At 36.4% G+C, this 19,430-nt stretch overlaps 1 protein-coding gene across 1 annotated transcript in view; it reads right to left on the bottom strand.

The window, feature by feature from the left end:
* Positions 1-220: 220 nt before the first annotated feature.
* The window catches only part of LOC124364145 (putative defense protein Hdd11), a 32,103-nt gene continuing 12,893 nt past the window's right edge, over positions 221-19,430 (bottom strand). The window contains exon 5 of the mRNA XM_046819388.1: positions 221-375. Within this exon, the coding sequence (XP_046675344.1) occupies positions 291-375 (85 nt within the window). The 3' untranslated portion in view covers positions 221-290. The remainder of the gene's footprint in view (positions 376-19,430) is intronic.

Raw genomic sequence — 19,430 nt, 5'->3', positions numbered from 1 at the left:
ATACTTCTGCCAGGAGAAGACCATTGAATTTTTGTTTGTTCTTTGAAAAAATTCGGATGGATATTGTCGAGCTCTTTTGTTTTACTATATAATTTCAGAGTGAAAAGGCCGTTTTAATCCTTAAAATTACCAAAAGAATCAAATAAAAACATAGATACCACAAAATTATGATATCATGCGATCAGTTATTATTGGTTTAGCAGTGAAACAACATTAAGAATAAGTGTGAGTACATTTTTTTATTTAAAGTTTTTTTAAAAACAATTTGATATACATGGCTGACTGTGATATCATCTGCCTGCGGGCATAGTCAACTGCAGAGGGTCGGATGTGATATCGATCCAGAATATGTCGAATGTTTTCACTACAGCAGCACTGAAACAAAAGACCACTCATTTTAAATTTAAAAAAAGAAATATCTTAAAGAAAGCTTGAACTTTAAAGAAGAATCTTAAACAAAAACAGCTTAATTTTATTATAGCTATTCTATTACTGTAGGCCTAATATAATATAAAAACTTTGCTACGACTACATGAAAGACACAACATGGTATCGCGATTTGCCTGCTGCTGTAAAACTGGTAAATTACTGTCAGGACCGGTTAACTCATAGGTACATTATCTATATATATAAAAATGAAACTGTTCGTGTGTAACAGCATCACCTCACAAACGGCTGGACGGATTCGCCTATTTTTTTTTTTTTAATTTGTTCGTCTTGATCTGTAGAAGGTTATAGGATACTTTTTTTATCCCTTTCCCGATTCAGGATTCCGCCCCACTGGTTACAGAAATACCCGTAAGAAAATGCATTGCAGCAAACATATGTTATTAAGTGAAAGAGTCTTTTCAAATTTTTAATCAGCTGTTCTTTGTAAACATATATAATGCGACAAAAAATTGTTGTTATTTTTGACAGTAACTAAGTAAACATAAATATTTTTGACGTTTCTATGTAAACAAACATTTTTTGACATTTACAACGTGTCACAAATGTCAAATTTTTGATAAACGTGATTTGATATCTTTTTTTACAATTTCCAAGAACAGTGTTATTTTCCATCAGTAAAAGGTTTAAAAAAATAGGCAAGTATTTTTGTTTTCTCATGTAAATATTCTTTGAAGAATGTTTTTTCTCAACAACATTTTTTTTTACAGAATTCCTTTGAGCAGTTTTTTTTTTTGACGAATTTTATTGGAAAATAACATAATGCCGGGGAAGATGTCTTCATCCCTCGCATCCCCTTAATTCCATCCGACTTGCCATTTGAATTTAAGAGACTTCAGTTCCCCGTTCGACTTGCGTTCGCAATGACGATTAATAAGGCACAAGGACAATCACTTAACGTCGCAGGAATCCATCTGGAACCCTCATGTTTCTCGCACGGTCAATTATACGTCGCTTGCTCAAGAGTCGGAAACCCGAAGAACCTTTATATTTATGCTCCAAATAATACAACTAATAACGTTGTTTACCAAAACGCATTAAAATAAACAAAAAAACTTTTATAATAGATTTTATGATATGCTACGATGTATTAGTAGAGCAATAAATTAATTGGAAAAACGTATAATAAAATTAGTATTTCTTTTCGATGCTTGATTGATGTAGCCCTCTCTACTGCCACGCGAGCGGAGCCGCGGGTTTAGGCTAGTATTTATATAGTGCCAATGTCATGATTCATATCTTCTTCTTCTCCGGTTATAGGCGCTAGTTGCGTACCACACCGAAAGGAGCACTAGTCATGTTGCCTCGTTTGATCAGCTGACATCAGCTGTTACAGACCAAACCATGTAGCACGAAACGCGATCTGCGCATGCGCACCAGCCACATGTCCCTCTCCAGTTTACGTGAAAGCACGCGGTACAGTCCAAACCTAATGAAATGCTGTTTTTGGCAGGGATGACTTGTATTATCCTTAAGAGTGCTAGCTATCCTTCTTAAATGTGCTAGCTTGTAAACTTAATTTTTACTAATAAGCTAAGGTAATCTATATTTTTGGTGCACCCGGAATGTTCACCAACTATTGAAAGGCAGCTTGAAAACATTTAATTTTGAAAATAAGTTTAATTAAAATACTTTTTTCAACATTTTAATTTATGATAGTTTAATTGCACGTGTATTTTTATGTAACTTACAAAAAACACATTTATAGCAAATTCATTTCGACCCTACTTTGTTTATGACATTCTCGTTGTCCTTTAATAAAAACGTTGTTTTTTTATTACTAGCAATAATTAACATTGAGGGGTATAGATATTACTAGTATATATCAAAATACTTTTACTTTTATAGTAGCTTAAAATTTGTCATTTGCGGACGTATTATTATAGTTATAACTAGCCACTTATTTCTTACTTATTGTATTTCGAGTACATATAGCCTAAGTTTTTCGGCATACATGTAAACAGGTTCAAATTATTTATAACTTACCAAACGATTGTTCAGATTTATGCGAAATTTGTTGTAATACGTATGTCCTCATAAACTTCAAATGCCTCGTCCATCACACAATTTTTTTATTTTCGCTCTTTATGAGACCATATTATATATAACTTATATATACCTATATATATATATATATATATATATATATATATATATATATATATATTTATATATGTATATAAATATATGTGTGTGTGTGTGTGTGTGTGTTAATTTAAAAAATCATCTATGTTATCTGTACAAAAGATAATATATAACAAAATGTCGATTTACTACTAGGACGTTCTTCTCAAGTCAAGTCTGTGACAGCGTCAGATTCCAGACGCTGCACTAAAAGGAAGGTGAACTGGAGCTAAACTCAGGATTCACATTAAAACCAGTCCTTCCCACCAAAGCTACGTTATGTGCTTTACAACGAATTATACTTCTGGAACGCGCACTGCCTATAAGCCGCATGTAGCGTTTTCCGGGCGCATACAGCCGTGCATTGCGGTGGTATCCTTGGCCTCGAAGGCGCAGTAAGTGGGAATAATTATCGAATTTTGCAACTATCAACGGGGTCGAAACACGAATTATCGTTTTAACGCAGGATTTTTACGTTGTTGGCTATTTTTCGTGTTCAGTACGTCAAGATAGTGAAAAAGAAGTACGTCTTTGAATCATAATGCAAAGGGGCCATCGTGACTTAAGAAATGTAAGTTTAATACTGGATGCGATGAATATTAGGAAGCAGATAGTGTGTGACGAGCTGCTGTTGGGGAAACACGTAGGATAAATACATCTTGTAGAAAATGTCGTCCTCTTTGCCTTTGTTCATCTTTCAGATACACATAAAGCTACCGCCAAAAATCACATCTTTATATTCAATAGATTTCATAACGATCTCAATTTATTTTATGTATTTGCAATTCATAGTGGAATTATCAAAACATTGTTTCTATTTTTCCTGCTTGCACAAAAACATATAAAGAACAGTGTTAAACAATTTGAAAAGTTTATGAAATCTATTGAATATAAAGATGTGATTTTTGGCGGTAGCCTATGTGTATCTGAAAGATGAACAAAGGCAAAGAGGACGACATTTAACAACCACCTTCCATTCACATTCACCTAAAAATACGTACTTTATAGAGGCGTGTTTTAAAGTTGATAATTGCTACTCATCAAGAACGTAGCCAGAAAAAGTTGGGGGAGGGGGAGTCCAGACTACTGATATTTTACCGTAGTGGACAGAGAGTAAGGCCTCATTTTGTTCCTTAAAAAGTTCTTGACTCGTTTCATTGTTGAGAATGATCTTTCAGCAGTACATTACAGCAATACTGAATTACTTAAATAATAATAATAATCGTTTACTAGAAAAGTAATTGAAAAGATCGAAAATTGGAAGGTCCGGACCCTTTGGACCCCCTCGCTGGCTACGTCCTTGCACTAATGTGGACATTTGAGTGTCTGAGTCCAATCCAGGCCTTTCAGTAGTACGCAAGAAGATGCAAGAACGTTGATCTTCGCCGTAGCGTAGTGATAAAGCTGCGGCTTTCAAATCTAGAGGTCCCGCGTTCGATTCCGTGGGAGGTCAGTAACTTTTTGTAAATGGGTTTGGACCGTTTTCCCTTAAAAAATAAACGCTATTGGTACTCAATTCAAATGAAATGACATTGGCGTAGAAAGAACTCCCTTGAAAACAAATCTAGTCGTATATCTAAATAAAGCTTCCTCCTCACCTTAATTTTTTTTCTTCAAACAGGAGTTGACCCAGACCAGCAGTACTTGTTTGGAGGAGCTCTTACTACCTGACCTGATCGAGTTCAATGACATTCTGCATCTTTCCTGCTAGCTGGGGATTTCCTGGTAATCATTTGTTAATCGACGCCCATATCTCATAAATCAGACACTTCCTTCTCAGAACTGTGTCTCTATACTCATACTCGTGTAGTTCCAATGACACCAGGGAACTGGTTGTCTTTCACTATTTCTAATGGGGAATCATCTATTCCGTCTAAGTATATAATCTCGATGGGTTATCCCTAGGGTTACAATTTTCCTTGTAGTTCTTGAGGTCGGTAATCCAGACCACATCACCTACTTGAAGATGGGTAAGGGATCTAGCTCAATATATTCTGTCAAAATAGAATTTGTTCGTTTTAGATCTCTCCCAAGATGCTACTGTTGCCATTACCTTCTTTCAGCTGTCTGACTTGATCTTGAAGTGCCTCTGAATGCCTTGTTCAATGTAAAACCTTCCTGGAGTAAAATGTTTTAGACAAAAATCTCTCCGAATACCTGGAACTAGATTTAGTAAGACCATCATTAAAATAATAATAATAATAAATTATTTATTGCATTGTTATTGTAAAACATAAAAACAGTGTTATAGCAATCGTCAAGTATTTTGAGCGAAATGTTTCATTCGTTCCACCATCGAAGTCCCTTCCATACGTACCATTTTTGCGTTCACTCTCTCTCACTCATTCAAATTCATCCACCACTTCCCCGGTCAGTCAACCAATTGAGAGGTCTCCCAACTGTGTGGCATAACGTCGTATATACTGTAAAACGCATGAGTGGTCAATGTTGTTTTTAGACGAATTTTTAATGCCTTCAGCATGGGGACACTTTTGATCGAGTTCGGCAAGTTGTTGACAATTCGAACTCCTGCCTGAGAAGGCAAACGCTCGTGAGCTACCGTCCTGTGTCTCCCAGTTCGGTATTCATCCCTGCCTCTAGTTGCATAAAAGTGTAAATCACTACCTCTTGTGTGTTGTGTGTGCATTTGGATTTGAAAAAAGACAAGTTTCCAAGATGTAGAGGCAAGGTAATGTCAAAAATTTTAGATTTTTGAAAGCAGGCCTGCACGACTCTCTCCATTGCAGTTTTGCAATTGTTCGAACTTCTTTTTTTGAAGGATGAAAATTCTGGAAAAGGTTGCGGTTGTGCAACCTCCCCATAATGCCAATCCAATAATTATAAACACGGCTCTGAAATTTTCCACAAGCCCACTCTCAATGATCAAACATCCTATGCAGCTCATAATTGTAAAAGTCCATTCTCCCCGTTACATTGCTTCATGCTAAGGGACTCCGTCATAAGTAATCCACTGTGATTTTTGCATGCCTGTAGAAATAGGAGTTAGACATCTTTCGGCCCGAGACAGTAAAGAAACATGCTGATGTGTTGCTGCTCCGGATTATTTGGGAGTCCCTTCGCACTTCAAAACTCATTAAACCTATTGATTCAGCCTGACCATGAAATCGGTTCATGAAAATCTTCATAGTTCAATCATAACTTACCGTTTCTTAATTATTCTTCATGGTTAACTCAGAGTTCAAGAGCACTTTCAGCATTTCAGATGTAGATCCATTATTACCCAGTATTAAAATACAGTAGACTCCCGTAAGTTCGGCCACCTCGGGGACCGGACCCTAGGCCGAACTTAAAAGCGGCCGAACTAACCGATGCCTATTTAAAAAAATGCCCATTTATTGTTTGCAAGGGTAATTTTTCAATAAAAGTTATGAAATACCGTAAAATTAACCTTTCCAAACATTACCAACACAGAATTAACTACTAAAACTAATTTTAAATTTGTACTTACCAATAAAACACGGTAATACTGCATATGTTGGGAATCAATGCGTGTAGGAATCAAACACTTGCACATAGAATACAACACAGAGTAACGCTTTATTTTACAAAACCACAGACCTAATGAAATAAAAAATAAAATAATACAGTACTGCACTGTACATTGGTGGTTTAGCTTCTTAACACTTAAAATAATCTGTCACTTTTTTCTGAATTTTTGTTTCTAATGATTTTTTTATGTGCAAACTCACGCCACTTCTTAATAAAAATTACATCGACTGCAGTTGCTTCTTTTTGCTGTTCGATGTAAGTAGCTGCCAGTTGCAAAGCTGCTTTTCCTTCAGCGTGGCTCATTTTATTTTCTTCGTCTTCCTCTTCAATCTCAGCACCATCTGCGTCGTTATTCATCTCGTTGTCCTGGCGAATGACACACTCGACGATTTCGTCATCATTCAGAACCTCGTTGTCTAGCTCCTTTTCCATGTTGATCCACTCCAAAACATCTTCTTCAACAATGGGACCACAGTTCGGTAGTTGCTGAAGGTCGTGCAATAGAGCTGCATTGTCATCAGGTTCGCCATCAAGAATGTTGTTTGGCTCATCTGCTGTTGTGTTGTTTTGATCTACGCTATCTTCTATATTTGGCCAAAGTTTTTTTCCAAGACTTTACAAACGTGGATGGTGGTATTTCGTCGTATGCCTTGGCCGACATGTACACAACATCCTTCATGTTAAACTGACTTCAACACTTTGGTAAGGTCTAAGCTGTCATCAGTCTCCAGTTTGGAAAGAACTTCCGAAAGTAGCTTACGACGATACTTCCCTCTTGAAGCACCCTGGTCCATCGGCTGTTGAAGACTGGTTACATTGGGTGGTAGGAACAGCAGTTTAATTTCTTTTTCATCGTCACACTGAAGATGTTCATCATGAGTAGGCGCGTTGTCAAGAAGTAGAAGTGCTTTGGCGGGGAGTTTCGATTTTGCCAAATGTTTTTTCACTTTGGGAACAAATTCGCATACAAACCATTCTCTGAACAAGTACGTGTCCATCCACGCTGATTTCTGTGACCGATAATACACTGGGAGAGCGTCCATGTTTATGTTCTTAAACGCTCTCGGTTTTTGCTGCTTTGCCAATGACAAATAGGGGTAACTTGTGAGTCCCCGAAAGCATTTGAACACAAGGCGACTGTTATCCTGTCTTTGCTGGTTTTAAACCCTGGAGCAGACGTTTCTTGCGGGGTGGCAAATGTTTTTCTAGGCAGAAGTTTTTTAAAATTTAACCAGTTTCGTCAATGTTGTATATTTGCTCTGGGCAAAAGTTTTCATCATCGATAATTTTTAAAAAATCTTGCAGAAAAGTCGGTGGCCGCTGTTGGGTTTGCTGATAACTTCTCACCACAAACTCCAATAAAATGTACGCCGTGTCTCTTTTTCCAACGAGAGAGCCATCCATCACTAGCCACGAACGCCTCTTCTGGTTGAAGCTTTGAGTGTAAGATCATGGCCTTTTCTTTTAATATTGGTCCCACTTAATGGCGTTCCTCGTCTTCGTTCTTGAAACGAACCACAACCATAGAGCATCTTCCACCAATTCGTGTTTGGCCTTCCTTAGTGTGCAACGCTTTTCTAGAACTTTTTCGGTATCAATTTGTGTACAAAAGCCTTCAATACTTTTTCTGTTGCGTCGCCAGTCGTTGACTGTACTTTTTGCCCACGTTTAAATCCTTGCAAATACTTTGCACGGATTCTCCTTTGTCTAATCTCTCCAGAGCTTGTAGTCTCTGTTCCCATTGACTTGTACTTACGTTTACGCATTTCACTCATTTTAAAAACAGATTAAAACACGATGCAAAACAGTTTTTGTTCAAACACACACGCACACACACAAAAAACTATGAAAAACAACAGTACTGTACATACACAAAAGAAATCACAGAAACCCACGAGTAAATAAACAACAGTACAAAACGCAAACTAAAAGAAAATAACTGACTTTGTAGGTCTACTGTAAAAATGACGAGCACCACCCAGTATGAATGTTCGAGACGAACTGATGAGCTGTTGACAGAGCAGTAAACTAACCAAAGAATACAAACGGCACTGTTAGTAGAGACGTGCTGCCCGCTTTCTGGCTGGCGCCAAGTGCGTGTGACTCATGCTCAGCCGACCGGCCGGACTAAGCGGCGGCCGAACTAACCGAGGCCGAACTTACGGGAGTCTACTGTAGCTACAAAAATCCTGACACCGTGTGAATTTATATTTAAATATACACATTAAAAGCATAAACAACAAAACCAAACAGGTTTGCCTTATTAATAGTGACATTATATAATAAGTCGCATATCTAAATCGTATATCTAATGTTTTGTTAACAATTGATGAAAGCCGCAGACAAGACAGATACAAGAAGGTAGTATTACTTATCTTGACCTTACACAGTGAATCAGAGTTAGAACTTGATTCTGCAATCCAAGTAACATCTCCTGCCAGTGTTGTCCAAACTTTACAAACAGGTGATTCTGGAATTGTTTATTGTGCAAACCCAAAACCACCTACCTCCATTAGTGGGATTATTTCAATAGTGGATGTATGTAAATTTTATTATCATGCAGTGTTACCTAAGCATTGAATTATAACGAATAAAAGCAGAATTTGTCACCAAAGTGGTTTGTTTTCTCTGATATATTTCTGTTAATTGTTACGTTTCTCATGCAGATCCTTTTTCTTTTTTTAATGTCCTTTAATTAAAAATTTCTTTCAAAAAATAAAAAAAATTAACATAGTTTGTATGAATCAAACACAAAAACTTTGTGTGTAAATAGGTTTTTATCAGATTAACCCTAAGGCCATCTGGATACCTTTCTCTACTATATTTAAATCCATATTATATTAGATAATTCTTAAAAACAAAATTTGAAAATAAAGAATTTTGACATTGTTTTACAGTAAATTTTACATAGCCCTTTCTTATATGATCTTTAAAAAAGTTTCTCATTAAAAAACCTTCATTTTTATCATAAAAATCACGTTAGTTCTCACATACAGTAAACACAAAAAGAATATTCCGATTATTTTTTTTATCCTTGCGGCACTCTTAGGGTACAGAACTAATAATAGGTTAAAAATTAATACTTTATAGGTGAGGTTACAGTAATATTCCAGAGAAATAATTATCTACCTTGTTTTTGCTGAATGACCATTAATAACGTTGATGTTAAACTATTTACGAATACACAATTAATCACTGTGCCGTATTTCAGTACGACCTTCAGTAGTATTTAAAAAATCTAATGGATTCAGACAAAATCACGTGGTCAGCGACTCGTTGCGAAATGCCGCGAAACCGGTCGAGCAGCTGTGAATAAACTCCAGCTGACAGTTTGATATAAGTAATCAGCTGTTGAGGTAACTGAGTCAGCGGTACACTGCCATCTTGATCAAAGAGGTCACAGAGCCTGTCTGGCGGAGGATGTAATAACATCAAATTACTGCAGCATTGAATAGCTTACTGTAACATCGTGACTCTTGATGTTGAATTGTGAAGAATACATTAAGATTTTAATTTAGTGCGGTGGATATTATATGTGGCCTTTTAAGTTTCGTGCTCTTTCTAAATTTTAAAATCCATTTTAAAAGACGTACACAATGCGTTTGACGTAAACTTGCAAAGTCAATTAGGTTTCAGTGAGGTTGTGCTAGTCAGTAGCAATAACAATAAAATACCAATCTTAAATTCATTTTTCCTCAAATTCTAAAAAAAACTGTTTTCAAACAACAATTATTATACCCAGCTCTTTGAACGCATTAAGTGTAATTGTTTTAAAGGCATTGATATTTTGATCCACTCCGCAGTAAAATACATTTAGATAGGCGATGCCAAATTATTTCCAGGGTACTCGTGAAAGAACTACTAACTGCTACAATCAGAAGAACTAAAAAAGGAAGTTTGCATTTAACATAAAAAAACATTTCTATATAAATTTGGAAAACGAATGATCCATACACTGCTAAATTAAAACATTTTGAAGACCAAAACAGAATGCCTTGTAACACCGAATATAAACTATACATTATGGATTCTAAACAAATTAGTTCAAAATCCCATGTGAAGTAATTAAAAAATAGACGTTCATTGTAGTATAAGAGCAGAAGCGGCATCCTTTATAATCAACGCCAAACGATTAACACGTTATTTCGTAGTTTGGACACTCTGTGAACAAGAAGGTAATGCGGCATATGTGCAAGGCATTAAAAGCAGGTTCTGGGCGGGCACTAATATAAGCTATGTGCTTGCTAAAACCTAGAGTTATATTACGGCAAAAATTTACCCCACGTCCTTAACCAATGCCCCCATGGTGAACTGGTAAAAAAAAACCCGCCACCAGAAAGTAAGATCCACTTATTGAAAACCAGCCACTCAAATTAACGAGGAGGAAATAAAACCGATGGTAAATTAGGTAGTTCAACGATAAATATGGCATTTTAAGCTATCGACCTTTCCATTTGGAAAGATAAAATTACAAATAAAGGTAAACTACAACAAACTTCATTCTAGATCTCTGCTCAGTCATATTTCTTAAATCTTCCAGGAAAAATAATATATATATGACCACAATTAAATAATAGTACTACGGTTAGTAGTCTTTGTATCATATAATTTATTTTCAATGCAAGATGATGAAAATTTGTAGTAAATTTTCTTTATATAAACATCGGAGGAGTACCGTTCAATATTTCAATTTAATATCTACATTTTGTACAACTACAAGAACGTAACGTTGCTTGATTAACTGATGGTTCGATAGTTGTTATAATCCTAAATCTCAATTTAAAATTTACTTCACTATTAAGAGAAGCAAAAATTAATGATTAGTGTATTTTTTGGCCAGCCCCAGGTTAAATGAACGCAACAACTTAAATTTAAATTTAATAGTTACTCAATACCTGAAAATTACATGCAGAGATAACTTTTAATTATATTTCTAAGTTACCTATTGTTCTGTGTTTGTGTATACAACTATTGTATAATCTCGGTGAAGCCCTCAATTGTTAACGGTCATCCATAAACATTAAAAGATACAGGCAGAATCTTAAAACCTCTCAGCGACAAAGGCTTTATTGAAGCCAAAGTCTTCTAGAAACGTAAAGATTTCAATGGCCTAATTCTTCGAATACTCGAGACCTCAAAAAAGCGATGATTATACAGGAAAATATATCTTAGAAACAACAGTTCAACGATGATCTGAACTCAAAAGCCAGGATCTTCCAAAGAACGAGGGTTCCCAGTGGCTGGCGCATCTTAAAGTCCAAAACCATCTAAATGATGGAACCCCAAAGAGTCGGGACTTCCACATGACGGAAACCTTTACAAGCTGAAATCAATGAGGCGCCAGGAAATTCGAGATGTCGAAATATTCTACAGGTGGGAAGTTCCAGTAGACGGATTTTGAATAACCGGATTCTAGAATGGGACTAGAGTGCCGATAAGCCGAGATCTCTCGGAGACTGGTATCTCCAAAAAGTTAGATACTCAGAAAGGGATTCCGGAATTTTACAGAATCCAGGTGGCTCTAGAGACGGCAAGCTTCTGATAGACGAAAGCTACAGACAGTGGATACCTTCCAGGCACCGTGAGTTCCAAAAGGTCGTTGTCATCTGGAGACCAGGAACTTCAAGAGGCTGGTAACTTCTAGAGGTCGGGGAGTCTCAGCAGTTGTCTGGGGGTTTCCAAAGAAGTCATTTTTAGAGCCCGAGAGCTCATAAAGTTTGCTAAGGCTGGATATCCCACAAAAATGACATCCCAGAAGCTAAAAGCTCGTGAGGGTCGAAAGCTTTCAATAACCGAGAGACCGTAGTGACTTAAATCTTCCAGAACTTTGAAGTTTGTTTTTGATGATGGAAGGATTGTGAAGGAAACAGGATGTTTCTGGACATTTGCCATTGTTCAGTAATAAAAAAAAAAAACATTATGGTTGCCTGTAAAGTCGGTTTTACGGGCGAAGATTTTACGTGACAACGTCTTTTTCTCGGTAGAATATTTATTGATATGAATATTATTAAATTGCACAATAGGAACAAGGAATTGAATGAAAATAAGGATTGCACAAATTTTAACTATAGAAATATATTTTGTTTACTAAAACATTGTACATAATTTGAAATTAATTAAAATTTTTTATTGTAAATGGTAAAGTTGAATAAAACATTTACTAAAATTGGAATTTGAAATTCTTGCTAAACACAGTTAAATTCTAACTCCGCGCGTGGTGATTGGTCGGTTTAGTTCGTTTGTTTGGTCGCACTGTTATGACAGGTTAGAGGTTATAATTTGTTATTTTAAACGTTTGACTAGCAATACGCGCTGTTTCTTCTCAATCGACTGAATTACGATTGATTGCAGAGTGATTTAAACTAATAATTTACTTAACACTATCAACATTTGTCAATAGTATGACATAACCTATAAACTCAGTTTCTCAACTTTTGTGTCAATCTAACAATTAATCAATCAATCATAGTTTACGATAATGAAATATCAGTGTACAATTATTTACCTTTATTGTTGTAGTTGTTGTAAATGACGAATCTAAGCACTCCACATTTTCACGAATAAACATAGTTATCTGCTTTATCCCGTGCGGCGGACCCACTGGACGGGCATCGTAACGTTACCGGGCGTTACACTTTTTCATGAGTGACTCCGAGCCGCAACCTAATTTAAGACGTTGTCACGTCAATAATCAGTAACACTACGTTTAGAGATCTGCAATTTCATCTCTTCCTCAGCTAAATAACTAACCCAACACATAATTATAATTGAAGTACGGAATATATGTCACAATAGATCTGCATTCGCTGACCAACCACCTACGACTGGCCAGAGGCAATGGTAAATGGTAATCGTAACGGCAGAAACAAGATGGTAGCAAAAAAGAAGGGAAGAGGAATGGGCATTTTTTATATTGCTTTTATATTTAGTATTTTTTTATCTATTGTAACCTGTTACTGCAATTGTTAGTTGCACGATGGAAATTGCCCTTTTCTCCCTTGGGTTCTTCGGGACAGTCAATATTTGAGATACGCGATACTTCACAAGCCAAAGTTTATTTTGTTTCGCCAGCCAAGGCAGAGCCGCAGATTTGTGTCATTGGATCGAGTTCACAGGTAAGCTCTCTGAAGGTTGGCAACAACCGGTGTCTATGTGTGCGCATACGCGTGTGTGTGTCTGCGCGTGAAAGCAAGGAAATGGACATGTGCGTGTGTGGACACGTGCCATATACATAAGGCCAGCCTCTCAAGGCCTCTTTGATCACATCGGCACTGATTCGATCCTTTGTCCGTCTATCCCAGACTCTGGCGACTAATTAATTGCAGTAATGCGATGACAACGTTCTCTTTAGGCCTTCCCTTGCCTCATCACGGACTGCTGTAGTGATTCAACATGCTAGTGTAATGAATATAAAAATACGGGGAGAAAATATAATAACCACCTTACCACTTTTCTAATCACGAAAATGGAATAATAAAACGCTACTTAAAGTTTGCTTAGAGACATTTTGTACTCTGCTTCTTTTTTCAAATGGTAAAAGGTCAGCAACGATTCTATAATAATATTTTTTTAAATGCAAAGTACGTTTCTTGACACTAAAAAACACTTACCGTTGCTAGAATATTATCATTTTCGTAACGAAATAAACACTTACCACCACCACCTTTATCTATACCTTTAACAGTTTTTAGGGGAACGTGGTCATTATTATGACTGCCGTTGGATTTTGTTTATCCTTTTAACTGTTTACAAAATTGATATTGCTATTTAAAGACTTTTGTGATTTTTACGGGAAATAGGTAAAATTCACAACAAAAGGGGAGCGAATACTTTGAACCAAAGTAATAACCAAATACAGTTTTGGATTCATTTCAAACACTATTATTTCACTTTAACACATTTTCTAGTTTTTTCGTTCAGTGTGTTTCAGAAATGGAATTTTACTTTAGAATTTGACGACTTACTCTGCAAAACATCATGAAAATGCTGTACACTGTGCGATTTTGCATTATAATATATAATTTGGAGCGAAAAATGTTCTATGACATATTAAAATTTCGCTCAGCTTAACCGCTAGTTTTATATGGACGAACCGTCATTTAAAAGTTTGTCAAAATGTGCATAACTTTATTACATGAACATTACATTCAATTGTATACTAAAACAAAAACATTAAGACTTCCAAAAACGTTGGAATTGTTTTTTATAAGCACAGACAGTTTTTATTATACCCGTTCACATTGAAGTCTGTGTATAGGACCTGTGTTCAGTCAAGGTTGTGCTTTGACTCAATATATACAATCTCCACTTTCTCATTCGTTGAAGAAGTTTCAATATGAGACAACTTTCAAAATTTACAAGTAACATCGTCTTAACGCAAACAAGAGAGAATACTTTATAATGAACTTGTATACACAGTGGCGTAGCAAAGGGGGGGCGGCGGGGGGCCGGGTGTCACCTTTTTTGGGGTGACACCCACCCGGTCTCTCAACTTTAAGAGCAATGTAGCCTACAAACAAACAAAAATAAATCGCTAGCACAAAAATTTCTTTTTCGGGGATTCTTCCACTAGCACTAGCTCAGCTCTATGTATAATTCGGGGATTCCCGCAAAAGAGCCTGACGCTGTCGTGGGGGATTCCCCGTCCCATACTCGTGATCTTTTACGTTTCAGTTGCAACATTTCTCATTTGTTTCGTGAAGTGTGTTGTGTTTGGTTGGCTTGAATTGTTAAAAGTGTATTATTCTATAGTGATAGATAATAAAAAGAAAAAAAATATATCCATGACCTTTATCATATAAAATTTATTGTTTTTTCTTTCGATGGGGTGACACTACCAATTTCCGCACCGGGTGCCACCCAAGGTAGCTACGCCAATTGGTAAACAACATTATTATAATGTAATTTTTATGAGGAATACAGTTTAGTTAATGTTTATATTACGAGAAAAAACTGGTAAGCTATGTGTCACTAATGAAAATGTAATCCCACGTTAAACATTTACGTTTTTTTACAGATACATGTCTTCTATTAATTATTCAACTTGAAACTTTTCTCTCCCTGTAAGGATTTATCTCTTACACCTCGACGACGTTTTTGGGTGAGCGAACGTTTAAGAGAAGTGTCATATTCTCTCTCTCACTTTTTATATTGATCCATTGCTTTCTTTTCATGTCAAATGCGAGGGAGAAAGTCCGTTAATTCTCCAAGAGGATCATAGAGTCCGTTAGCTCTCTCGGTGGACGTATCAACACTTAAAGAGTTTCTCTCACTCTCAATTCTTTCTAAATGTCCAAATCGACAATAAAAATGCAGTTTCCAGTATGTAAACGCCATTAACAATACCAGAAGTTCAATTTCTTATAGATCTTTTTCATAAAGGCCCTTTCTCATTAATATGCAGAACTTCTGCTTGCTGTTTGTAAACGCTTTTTCACGCGTAAACTATTCAACCGATTGTACTGAAATTTTAACGTGGCCATTAGCGTTCCTGAATATAGGCTTATTCTTATTTCAAAAACACTTCTCAATTCTTTCTAAATGTCCAAATCGACAATACAAATGCAGTTTCTAGTATGTAAACGCCATTAACAATGCCTCAAGATCAATTTCTTATAAGATATTTTTCATAAACGGCCTTTCTGATTTAATATACAGGACGTCTGCTTGCTGTTTGTTACGCGTTTTCACGCGTAAACTATTCAACCGATTGTACTGATAATTTTACATGGACATAGGCGTTCCTGAATATAGGCTTATTCTTATTTAAAAAACCGATCCACACCCCACTGTATGGAAAATCCCATCTCGTCTCTAAAGTTGCTAAATATAATTTGAAACAGGCTGTTATCAACTGTTCTGTGTAAACATTGGTTTATGACACCACAACTATATGTAGATGATCTTCAGCTGACTGACAAAACAGTTTTACCTAGTGTTTTCTAGTCCGCTATTTTCTTCGAATTGTTTGTTCAAAAGTTTTATTTAAGTGTTTTTAATTATTGTTTTTTAACTTTTTACCGTGTTTAGATTGTATTTGTTTGATTAATTCACAAGATTCGTTCACACAAGAAATTTGAGAGTTCAATTCAAAATATTGTAAACAAAGGCTTAACCTAAAATGTTTTAAAACTACTCCTACCGCTTATGACAGCCAGCCAGGCTAATGAATTGTTCCCGCTCGGACAAAGTTCGACGTTAGACATGAATGAAATGACTAAACTGTTCCTCTTCCCGATAACAACAACGACTTCGTGAATCCAAAAAGCGACATATTACTAAAAACTGCAAATGCTTCTCCACCTCCTAAGAAGTACTACCTCGATGTGAGTGAGATTCATTCAAAAAAACCGATTCAAGATACTTGAACCAACCCATACCAATGTTGCAGATCATAGCTACTGTCTTCCTTTCCTCACAACAAGGACATGAAATGGAACAAGGATCTCCTGATGATATAAAGAAAAATAAATCACGATCTAAGATCCCACCAATATTTTTGCGTGACGTAAATAACCACAAGAAATAATAAAAGATATTAAGTGTAATGTAATATCAAGTTTCACAACTGAAAATCAAAGCTAAATCGATCAAGATAAACCTAACAGAAATAAATGACTACAGGAAACTAACTAACTTTTATGAAAACAAATCAAGTAAAGTTTTTCACGGTTTAAACCATTCCCAGGACAAAAACCTTGAAGTGATCATTCGTTAATGTTCCCTACTCTCTAACTGACGAAGGAAATCAATCAAGAGTTATGTGACATGGGTTACCCGACCATTAAAGTATCAAGATTGTTCAACAAAAACAAAAGTCCAATGCCACTCTGTTTTGTTAGAGCTGGAGAATTCGGAAAGTGGTCGTGATATTATGAACCTTGAACAATTGTTTCACGCCATAGTTAAAGTGGAAATTAAAAGGAAAGTCAAAAAAACATCCCACAGTGTCTGAGATGCCAAGACTTTGGTCACACAAAAAACTTCTGCAAACTGGACCCTCGCTGTGTGCGGTGCTCGGGATCCCATCTCTATTCAGACTGCCCGGTCAGTAAAGAAACCAAACCAGTGTGTGTTAAACTGCGGCGAGGAACATACTTCAAATTACAGGAGGTGTAAATATAACCAGGGCATCAAGCAGAAATTGACCGGTCGCAAGAAATCCTCCCATAGGGAACGGACCCAAGAATCTCGTCCACAAGTTACAACGACACGACCCGAAAACTCAACGAACTAGGGAAAACTCAACCAAAATCATCTCCACCTCGATCTCCGTTGAATATGAACTCCCCCAGCTATGCTGAGGTGGCTCATCCGTCGTACATTCCTTCAACTGCAAACTCCGTAGAGGATCCACAATCTCTGGAAGCAGGTAACATCTCAGGTCTTGACGAAATAATAAGCAATGTAGTAAAAATACTCATACCCCAGTTGAAAAAGGTTATTCAGCAGGTTATTGCTTCTTTCTTTAAAAATGCCCGCGACTAACAATCAGGCCCCAACTCTCTTTAAAAACTTAATTGTTCTCAATTGGAATGCCAATGGCTTGAAAAGACAAAAAAAACTTCTCTTTACAGATTTCCTAGTAAGACATAATATAGATGTTGCATGTGTCACTGAAACTCACTTCCTGCCCAATGATAAATTTAAAATAAGTGGCTATTCTATTTACAGACAGGACCCGAGTGGCTCCTCATGCCTCTGGGGGGTGTCGCAATTTTGATCAAAAGAAACATAAAACACCACGAATTTCTTGCTCCCCAGTTACAAAGTTTAGAAGCTGTTTCCATAAAAATAATTTTACAAAATGGACTCAACTTTTCATTAGTATCAGCATACTTACCTCCTAACAAACGTTTTGTGTTGATGAAGATTTTAATAGGATTCTCTATAATAATTAGTCCTACTATTTTAATGGGAGATCTAAACAGTAAAAAAACACTTTATGGGGATGTCGCACTAATAACCCAAAGGTAATAAATTGAATGACTACTTGATGCGTACAACTATTAATATATCTGCTCCTGTAGAACAACATTTATCCCGTGGCAGAGAAACCAGCAACCTGATCATATTAGATATTGTTTTGTTTAAATAATTTCAATGAACCGATAGTACAGCAAACCTTATGCGAGTTAACGTCTGACCACTTACCAGTAATTGTAACTTTTTCAATTAAACCCGATTTTACCAATCCTCCATTGAAACTAATAAATGGTAAAGTTGACTGGGCTGTATTTCATAACGAATTAGAAACTAATATTATCTTGCCGAATTGTTTACAGTCTTTCGAAGATATTGACAACTGTGTTACTACAATTCACTGAGCTGATTAAAAATTCGGTTAAAAAAAGCATCGAGTCGCAAAACAATCACAAACCATGTTTTGTCCTAATCGCCCTCCGCAAAGAATTCTTAATTTAATTAAAGAAAAACATGTTTTTAGGAGACGGTGGCAGAGACACAGGCATCCAGGAAGATCGCATGCAGCTTAACAGGCTCATCAGGAAAATAAAATCAGAATTTGATATTTTCAAAATTAATGACTATCAGAAATATTTGAGTGAAATAAACCCAGGCGAATAGTTTCAATGTGGCTGGCAACCAAAAGAATTCTCAGAACGCCTTCTACGATCCCTCCCCTTCAACAAGGCCAGGAGACGTACCAGAGTGACTCTGAAAAATGTGAGGTTTTTGCGAAATTATTTTTGAAAATGCTTTTTCACCCTAACCCTACTGTTAATTGCAAAAACTGAAGATGAAGTCAAACAGGTTTTTAAATAGCACAATCTTATCTGCTGAGCTTCCCACTCAGGATATATCTCATACATCTGAAAATTAGAAATGTTATCCCAATACCTACCGTTGAGGAAAGCTCCTGGGTTAATGGACTTGATAACAAACTTAATATTAAAGGAACTCCCGTCAACAGCCCATCAGCTATTAAAAACTTTATTTAATGCATGCCTACACGTTGGTTACTTTCCTAAATCCTGGAAACATGCTGAAGTTATTGTTATCCACAAGCCGGTAAGCCTGTTAGAAATCCCTCTAGTTACAGACCCATCAGCCTACTACCCACTCTGGCAAAAGTATTGAAAAGCTAATACAGAAGAGACTATGCTGATTCATTGAAGATGCTCAATGTATTCCTCCCACCAAATTCGGTTTTTAGGGCAAAACATTCTACTACGCAGCAAACTTGCGAGGTTAACACAAACAATAGTGCAAGGGTTTGAAAATAAAAGACACTCTGCTGCTTTGTTTCTGGATGTTGCTCAGGCCTTTGACAAAGTAATGGCACAAAGGCCTTCTGTATAAGCTATTTCAAATGGACTTCCAAATTTTAC

Source organism: Homalodisca vitripennis, chromosome 6, assembly GCF_021130785.1.
Source record: "Homalodisca vitripennis isolate AUS2020 chromosome 6, UT_GWSS_2.1, whole genome shotgun sequence".
Lineage (NCBI taxonomy): Eukaryota > Metazoa > Arthropoda > Insecta > Hemiptera > Cicadellidae > Homalodisca > Homalodisca vitripennis.
Note: the sequence above shows the minus strand (reverse complement) of the source record. Positions and strands in the feature narration are given on the sequence as shown.